The 9,811-nt window shown below is 44.2% G+C and overlaps 1 protein-coding gene across 1 annotated transcript in view; it reads right to left on the bottom strand.

Annotated features, from left to right (window-relative positions):
* Positions 1-2,979, bottom strand: part of LOC111144077 (RAD18, E3 ubiquitin protein ligase) — a 107,095-nt gene extending 104,116 nt beyond the window's left edge. The window contains exon 1 of the mRNA XM_022498177.1: positions 2,866-2,979. Within this exon, the coding sequence (XP_022353885.1) occupies positions 2,866-2,916 (51 nt within the window). The 5' untranslated portion in view covers positions 2,917-2,979. The remainder of the gene's footprint in view (positions 1-2,865) is intronic.
* Positions 2,980-9,811: the final 6,832 nt, after the last annotated feature.

Raw genomic sequence — 9,811 nt, forward strand, 5'->3', positions numbered from 1 at the left:
AAAATCTTAAAAAAAAAAAAAAAAAAGGAAAAATAGGCAGTAATCTCTTGGACATCACCTGAACAACATATTTATAGCTACATCTCCTCAGACAAGTGAAACAAAAGCAAACATTAACTAGTGGGACTACACCAAAATAAAAGGCTTTACACAGCAAAAGAAACCACCAACAAAACAAAAAGGCAACCCAGTGAATGGGAGAGATGCATTCAATGCAAATGATATATCCAATGAGGGGTCAATATCTAAAATACAGAAAGCAGGGACGCCTGGGTGGCTCAGTTGGTTAAGCGGCTGCCTTCGGCTCAGGTCATGATCCCAGCGTCCTGGGATCGAGTCCCACATGGGGCTCCTTGCTCGGCGGGGAGCCTGCTTCTCCCTCTGCCTCTGCCTACCACTCTGTCTGCCTGTGCTCATGCTCTCTCTCTCTCTCTCTCTAACAAATAAATAAATAAAATCTTTAAAAAAATAAAATAAAATACAGAAAGCACACAACTCAACACCAAAAAACCCCCCAAATAATCTCATTAAAAAATGGGCAGAGTACCTAAATAGACATTTTTCCAAAAAAAGACATACAAATGGCCAATAGACACATGAAAAGATGCTCAAAATCACTAATCATCAGGGAAATGCAAATCAAAACCACCATGAGATATCACCTCACACCAGTCAGAATGGATAGTCTCAAAAAAAAAAAAAAAAGAAAAGAAATAACAGGTGTTGGTGAGGATAAGGAGAAAGAGAACCCTCCTGCACTATCAGTAGGAATGTAAATTGGTGCAACCACTATGGAAAACACTATGGAGTTTCTTAAAAAAATTAAAAACAAATATTATATGACCCAGTAATTCCACTACAAGGTATTTCCCAAAGAAAATGAAAACACTAATTTGAAAAGACATATGTACCCCTAGGTTTATTGCACCATTATTCATAACAGCCAAGATATATATACAATGTAATATTACTCAACCCTAAAAAAGAATAAGATCTTGCCATTTGTGACAACACGGATGGACCTGGGGGGTATTATGTATGCCAAGTGAAGTAAGTCTGACAGAAAGACAAATACCATACAACCATATGGAACCGTCACTTCCAGGCGGTATCTAAAAAATAAATGAACAAACAAAAAACAGACTCTTAAATACAGAGAAATGGTGGTTGCTGAGGAGGTTGGGGGGTGGGGGGAAATGGGCAAAATAAACAGTACTAACAGGTACAAACAAAATAAAATAAAGAGCTATTAGAAAAATAGAAAAGAAAATACTGGAGGGGGCTGGTTTTCACCATGATTCTAATATGGCTTCAATCAACTCCATCACTAAACACTCTCAGGTGCTGAACCCTTTTTTCAGTGCTGTGGTGAGACATCAAATCCGTAGAAGACATCGAACCTGCCTCTAAAGAACTCTGAAAGTTGTGGTAAATTATGCTTAAATCTACAAAGCAAGAAGCTTTACAAGCTACAAAGCTTTTACTTCCTTTATACAATTCAATCTTCACAATAACAAATAAAAGGGGGGAAGAAACAACACATGTTAAAGTGCTATTGATTATAATAATAAAGACATATTAACTGAATGCTTACTACCTTCCAGATACTTAGAACCTTCAACCAATTAGCAAATGATCTTGAAGCCTGCACTATGTGCCAGACATTGTGTTAAGCACCGTGAATAAGCCAGATAGAATCCCTATCCACACACATCAGCTCATTTAACCAACCCTATAAACTGTTTATTTTTGTCTCCACTTTACAGTAGGCTCAGAGAGGTTAAGTAACAAACCCAAGATCCCACAGTTAAATAAGAGCCAGAGACCAGATTTAACCCAAGACCACTGGAACTCAAATCTATGTTCTCTGAAGTACCTTGATGCCAAGGCCACCACAACTCCAAACCACATCCTTCCTAGATCCTTCCCCATTGTCAGCTTTTCACCATGGGGCTATTTCAAGTACCCAGGCACTGTAGATGACACTGGTGATGGCAAGAAGAAAGGCCTTATACTTTAAGCTTCCCCAAGTCCCTTCCCTTAATCCTCAAAAGTCAGTCTTATGACTGATACCACAATCCTCATATTTACCAAACTAAGGAACAGAACTAGAAAGTGATCTTGCACACAGTCAAAAAAATACATAATTATAGAGCAAGAAGAAAAACCAAGTAAATGATTCTTAGCTAGTACAGCAAAATGTGTTTGCTCTTCTTGATCAAGCACACAGGGTTCACTGCTACTGTAAATGGAACTGGAATGCCTTGCCAAAACCACCATGTTATTTAAGTTAGGTAATATAATGAAATACAATGAAATAACAGAATGAAATATAAATGCAATGAAAGGTTCTAGTGCTAAGCCTGAGCCCTGATCTCCTTGTTTAAGAGATGCACGACTGTTACGAGTTAGGACACGTCAGGGAGAAGTCAGGGCCAACCAGCACTAGGTAATCAGAAGAAATGAAAGAAAGTAAAAGAAATGGGAAAATTCTCAACCAATGTACTGCGAGAGTTTACTTATGCTTGACAAGTAGCAGGCCCTCGGAAAGGGTCAGTTGTTACTGAGGTTTTCACCGTTTAGAGTGACTATTTTTCTCGAGGTCATTTTCACCGTTGTGGCTGAACCGCTTAATACCCGGTTCCATAAGACGGCCAACCTAAGTTTACCACAAGGGACCGAGGCCTGATCCCGCCACTTCTCAGCAGGAGGAAACTGAGGCGCATCTACCACGTCGGTAAGCGGCAGAGCAGAACCGGCTACCCTGGCCCAGCTCGCAGCTCGCGTCTCCGCCTTTCTCCTTCTCACAGCGGGACTGGCCTCCTGCAGACAACCGAGTGCTCCCGACCTCCCCAGAGCACTCACCTTCATGACTGCCAGACTTGGAGGCCACCGAGGCTCGACTAAGGAGTCCATGGTCTGCCCTAGGTAGGGTGAGGGGGCTCCCGCACCCACTGGCCTCCGGCGCTCCACCGCTACTCGAAATTCCCCGCGCTGCGGCGTTACGTCAACAGTCAGCGACGCGCCTGAGGCGTGTGCGGAGCCTGCTGGGAGTTATAGTACAAGGGCGGAGCCAGGCAAAGACTCTCCCACTGCGCACGCGCCACGTTGCCCCTTCGCGTCTCAAGGCATGTAAGTGGTTTAAAAAGCCCGCACTAGGTTTTGCAGCAAACCTTTGTTAAATAAATGCCTGTTGACCGTTAGGAAAAGACAGGCAGGAATCAAACCAAATCCAGACCTTGCCAAACCTTTCAACATCTAGGTTCATGCCTCCTCCTCACGTTGCTCTCTGTGATTGCTATAGCGATCTGTCCCTTCTCTGAGTAGTCCATATTAACCACTACAGAATAGTTTCATTTAAAAAAAAAAAAAATCATCATGAGAATTATTCCTATTTTTATAGATGCAGCAACTGAATTTCAGAGAGGGACTCATTCAAGATCACACAGCTTGTCAGTGGCAAAGTCCAGCCTTCAATCTGGGTCTTTTAACCCCAAACCATAAATGATCATCCGCGGACACTTTACGGAGGAGTAATTGAGCAGATAAGGCCACAGGTCAGAGGTCTGAGACTCCCAGGATGCTTTACTTTGTGGGGCTCCAACAGGATGGTGGGGAGTGCCAGAGACCGTGCAGGGTGAGGGGTTGCAAAGGGTTTGTATCAACCAATCAGAAAAGAGCATGCAGTTGAACTCGTGGGGTTCCCTAGTTCCGGAAGTGGGTAATGGGGTGGGGGACACAAGCTTGGAGAGACTAAGACCAGGTCCCAGACCTGGTAGTGAACTTTCTTTCCTTTATAGTACTTGTAGGTTGAAGATGACGGAAGGCTGAGAAGGTGAGAGAAAAAGAAGAGAGAGAAAAGAAGAAGAAGAAGAAGAAGAAAGAAAGAGAGAAAGAAATGCATTCTTCCTATTGGTTCAGCCAGATTTGGTACAGGCATCACTTGTAGGTCCTGAGCTCCAGATCCATCTCAACGTCTCTGGAGAGCCTCCGGGGCAGCGCCCAGTGCCATTCATCTCTGAGTTCCTGCCACCAGCTGCTCAGTGAGACTGAATAGGTGAATCACCCAAATCAGCCCACATTCCCGGGAATCTTTTCCTCGCAGGCAGAACGATATACACTTCCTGCCATCTTCTGCAGTGCCCACTCAAGCCCACCTCTGGGCTAGGAAAGGAAAGTCCAAGCAATAGCACAAGCGATTCTGAAAGCAGCTTTGACTTCAGGGCAAGGCATTTGTCTTGCCCTCCGCATGGTATTTATCCACCCCCTTGGAGCTAATCTGCCTGAACAAGCTGCTGTTTTCACAGACGTTCTCCTTCTGTTAGATAATAAAGAGACTGTACTTCCTTATTCAGGAGTGAAAACAAAATGTTCCGTATTAAAAAAGCAGGCTAATGCTCAGAAGAATCTCCCTTTGCACTGAGCACAAAGTGACGATCTGGGGTAGGGCCACCAGAGAAAACACAGGAGGCCTTGTAAATTTCAATTTCAGATAAACAGCAAACAATTTTTTCAGATGCCAGGGTGGCTCAGGTGGTAAGGCGACTGCCTTCAGCTCAGGTTGTGATCCTGGAGTCCCAGGATGGAGTCAGCCAGGAGTCTGCTTCTCCCTCTGACCCTCCCTCCCCCCATCTGTGCTCTCTCTCTCTCTCTCTCTCAATCAGAGAAAGACAATTATCATATGATCTCTCTGACATAAGGAATTTGAAAGGAAGGGCGGGGTCGTGGGGGGTCGGGGAGGAAAAAGTAAAACAAGATGGGATGAGGAGGGAGACAAACCATAAGAGACTCTTAATCTCAGGAAACAAACAGGGTTGCTGAGGGGTGGGAGGGTAGAGGTAGGGTGGCTGGGTCATGGACATTGGGGAGGATATGTGCTATGGTGAGTACTGTGAAATGTGTAAGCCTGATGATTCACAGACCTGTACCTCTGGGGCAAATAATACATTATATGTTTAAAAAAAAAAAAAAAAAAAAAGGTTCACTGGAGTGCCTGGCTGGCTCAGTTAGTAGCACATGTGACTCTTGATTTCTAGGTTAGGAGTTCGAGCCCCAGATTGGGTGTAGAGATTATTTTTAAAAATAAATAAATAAAACCTTTAAACAAAAAAAGTTACATTGTTTGTCTGAAAAGCAAATTTAACTGAGAATCTTATCGTTTTATTTGCCAAATCTGACAACCTTAATCAGGGAAACATCCTCGCAGCCAGGCTGCACCCTGAGGCCTCCCAGGGCCCTGAGTTCCTTTGCAGTGTCTCACTTCATCACACTCCTCTCTGTTCTCCATTCTCTCCCCATGAGGACCCATCCTTGCTCTGGTCCTGGGAGGAAGGACATTGAAGGAGCTTAGGACCTAGCCCTTGCTTCTTCTTTTCCTGCCTTCTTCCCTTTCCCTGTGGAGCCACTAAGGGGTGCTAAAGCAGCCCTTCTTGTGGAAGGCTGTGGACCAGGCCTGGTCCCTGCTCTCAAAAAAACTGACCCCCTGGGGGGAGGATGGGGCCCAGACAGAAACAAGCAAGAATGTAAGAAAGTGAATAGAGAACTTAATAAAATGCTTAAGTGATACACAAACAAAAAGAGGTTGGTGTAATAAAGAGTAGGGAACACTATAAAATGCCTGATGTGGGAAGTCCTCTGTGGGAGGGTGACACTGGTGCCAGGGCCCAGCTCATAAGACAGAGGCAGCTGTACAGAGACCTGGGGGTGAAAGGCTCTGGGCCTTGATAAAAAGTTTGGATTTTAATCCATGTTAACTCAGGCAAGTTATTGAACATCCCTGCATCTCAGTTTCTCATCTGTAAAATAGGGATGATTATAATAGCATTTGCCTCATAGTCGTGTCATGAGAATTCCATGAGTTTTTATAACGAAGGTGTCTGGACCACCTGGCAACTAACGAGCACTGTGTAAGTACCAGCTGCCATTGTTAGTATGCTGCTGTGGGCACAGAGGGAAACCTTGGGAGGGTTTTAGGCAGGAAAGTAACATGATTTGACTTACATATTCTTTTTTTTTTTTTTCCTTAACATTTTTTATTTATTTATTTGACAGAGAGAGAACGAGCCAATGCAGGCAGGGGGAGTGGCAGGCAGAGGGAGAAGGACAAGTAGGCTCTCTGCTGAGAGCCCAATGCAGGACTCCATTCCAGGACCTTGGAATCATGACCTGAGCTGAAGACAGACGCTTAACCAACTGAGCCACTCAGGCATCCCCAGCAAAGACAGAATTCTCACCAACCATTACAGTCTTTAGTGTCTCAGGGACAGGACTGAGAGTCACACAGACCCCAGTTTGCATCCACGCCCTTCCACTTACCACATGAACTTGCATAAACCACTTCTCTTTCAGAGTCTCAGTTTCCCTTTCTGTAAGGTAAGAATAAGAATGCCTACCTCTGAGGGTTGCCATAATGATTATGTTTTTTATTTTTTATTTTTTTATTTATTTTTTTTAAAGATTTTATTTATTTATTTGACAGACAGAGATCACAAAGTAGGCAGAGAGGCAGACGGAGAGAGAGGAGGAAGCAGGCTCCCTGCTGAGCAGAGAGCCCGATGCGGGGCTCGATGCCAGGATCCCGGGATCATGACCTGAGCTGAAGGCAGAGGCTTTAACCCACTGAGCCACCCAGGCACCCCTGATTATGTTTTTTAGATGTTGGGAAGCACTTAGCAGGGCATCTGACAGTGGCTCTGGCAATAGGAATAACAATCACAATTATCGCTGTCATTGTCACTATTACACATTATTAACCAGAGGGCATGGAAGTTAAGAGCGCTAGTTCTGAAGTCAGGCAGCCTGGGTTCCAATCTCAGCTTCACTGTGTGCTAGCACATGGACTGTGGTCTCTAAATACTGTTTCCGTGGAAAGGAATCTGGGCTCCTTAGAGACACGGCTGATTTGAGGTCTGGGGGCAGAAGAGGTACGAGATGAGCCTGGAGAATCTTACTGGGTCCTCAAATAAGGAAGGTGTCAAAAACTAACTTAACTGGGGCGCCTGGGTGGCTCAGTGGGTTAAGCCTCTGCCTTCGGCTCAGGTCATGATCCCAGGGTCCTGGGATCGAGTCCTGAATCGGGTTCTCTGCTCAGCAGGGAGCCTGCTTCCTCCTCTCTCTCTGCCTGCCTCTCTGCCTGCTTGTGATCTCTATCTGTCAAATAAATAAATAAAATCTTTAAAAAAAAAAAAAAACTAACTTAACTGGATATTTATCAGTTTCCAAATGATCAGACCACAATTTTCTTGCTGTTCAGAGGGAAAACTCAGTTTTTCAGTGGAGGAATGAGGGTGAATCCACCTGAACCTACTGGCCAATCGTATCATCTGTAGAAGTGGGTACCACATGAAAGCATGTCCAGATGTGATATAATATGAAGCCCACATCATCTAGGGTGCATTCCTCCCAAAAATGGTGAGCCTAAATCTAATCAAACATTTGGACCCAACTTCCAGTTTATAACACATACATGGAGGACACCATGTCCTCCAGGGAATTGAGGAAGTTGAGAAAGCACCCAGACATATCCAGACCATGGAGCATTCTACAAGAAAATGAATCAGAGTAATTCAACAGGACATGAACAGAGGTCACTGTGCTAGAATAAAAAAGAGCTGATAGCCATAACCCCATTACACCCTTGTTTATACCCCGCTTGGAACAAACTAACCTTTCAAAGAAATTTTTGTGAACAACCAATGAATTTTGAATTTGAATTATGTATTAAATTATACTGATAAGTTATTATTAATTTTATTAGGTTGACAATGGGATTGTCATTATGTAGAAAAATGTCATTTTTAGAGATACATGCTGATGTATTTCACAGTAAAGTGTCATGATGTCGGCGACAGTTTAAAAAGATAAAGCAAATTCAGAAAAATTCAGATAATTGTTAAACCAAGGATAGACATAATGGGTTAATTATACTATTCCCTGTATTCTTTTACCTGTTTGAAATTTTTCGCACTGAAAATTGGAGACCATTGATCCTACCTGCCATTTTACAAATGGCCACATGGGGACAGTAGAGTACTGAGCTGGGTGTACACCCAAGCTTTGAGTTAGAAATAGAGTAATCTCCCCATTCATTATTTATTCACTTCAACATCCTTGCATCGAATCCACCTTTAGTAAGAGCCAACTTACTAAACAACTCTGAGCTGGACCTACAAGGGATAAAGAGTCAAACTCACCCCTACCTGCTCCCTCCTGCAGACAGTGGTGTATCTGGGGGCTGGGACCAGGCATCACCAGGAACATCCGTCTTGGTGGGGAGGGTGTCTGTGCTCACATGTGTCTCTATGTTTGATGTCACTGGAATGGAGTCTTTGGCTGGGCATGCTGGAAACAAAGACATTAATATGGATGCCGGGGCATGGAGTGGGGGGAGGGTTGCCATTTGTGTGATGTCTCTTGATCTCTTCCACACTTAGCAACTATAAGATCTTGGGCAAGTTCCTTTACCTTTCTGAACCTCATGGGGCTAAGCAGAGTTCATACCTTATAGCTTTTCTGTTGGAAAAGAATGAGTCTATATAAATTGTTTTGAATGGTGTGTGACACATAGTAGGTGCTCAGTATGAACATATTTAAGTCTTTCCCTGTTCCCCTGTGGAGCCCTAGGTTGGAAGCAGGAAGTCAGCTTCTCTGATTTACATGAAGGCCTCAGGTCTACTGGGGAAAATGACGACTGGGGCCTTGAGACTGGGGCACTGGAATTAAGACCGTCCAAAGAGCAAGATAGTAATCATAGGGTTAGAGCAGCTGCTTCTCTTGAGGATTTTCTTTGTGCTCAGCACTATCCCATGCATTCTACATGTACTAACTTAACTTCTCTCAGCAAGCCTACAAGGCAAGTACTATCACTCTCTCTACTTTCGGGCTGAGGAAACTGACGGACAGAGCTAATAAAGAACTTTTCTGAGTTTTCTCAGATGGTGAGGAGGGGAGGCCAGGATTTAAACCCAGGCAGTCCTCATTCATATCCACTGTACCCTTCTTTGGCAATGGGTGCTGCAGAAAAACGAAGCATTTTGCTAGAGAGAGAGTGTGTTTTCCTGTCATTGACAGGGGTCTGTGGACCTGTGAAAGGGTGACAAGAAGGGCCAAGATCATGTTCTGAACACATTTCTCAAAAGCACTCCCTGGGTGACACCTGGGTGGCTCAATGGGTTAAGCCTCTGCCTTCAGCTCAGATCATGATTTCAGGGTCCTGGGATGGAGCCCCACATGGGGCTCTCTGCTCACAGGGAGCCTGCTTCCCCCTCTCTCTCTGCCTGCCTCTCTGTCTACTTGTGATCTCTCTCTCTGTTAAATAAATAAATAAAATCTTAAAAACAAAACAAACAAACAAACAAAAAAAACGCCTGGGTCCTTGGCGACCATGAATCGGCTCCTGGGGTGTGGTTGCCCAGCATCATTTTTCTGATAATAGACTCCATCTCTTCCTTTCAGAGAACCACTCTTACCCTCTTCTCAACCAGGTGGTCAGGCAAGGCCCATGACACCAACCACTAGTTCAAAAATGACCAAATGACAAGGCTTGGTCAATGACAGTAAGGTCTGCCCTCCATTCAGGGATTGGTTCATGGGAAGCTTGTGACCCAAGCCAGACCAATCAGAGAAAATTCTGGGACTTTCACTCCTCTATTGGGAAAGAGGATACACCCCTTTTCTATGGTGTAGCTGAATGTAAGATATACACTGAATTGCTTTGGGCCATCCTTGTTATCATTTGGAAAGAGCCAGCCTGAGGAGAGAAGAGCTGAGAGGTAGAGAGACAGAAGGTTGTTGACATTGTTGGAACAGCTGG

This window comes from Enhydra lutris, unplaced genomic scaffold, assembly GCF_002288905.1.
Source record: "Enhydra lutris kenyoni isolate GAN:26980312 unplaced genomic scaffold, ASM228890v2 scaffoldscaffold10, whole genome shotgun sequence".
Taxonomy (NCBI): domain Eukaryota; kingdom Metazoa; phylum Chordata; class Mammalia; order Carnivora; family Mustelidae; genus Enhydra; species Enhydra lutris.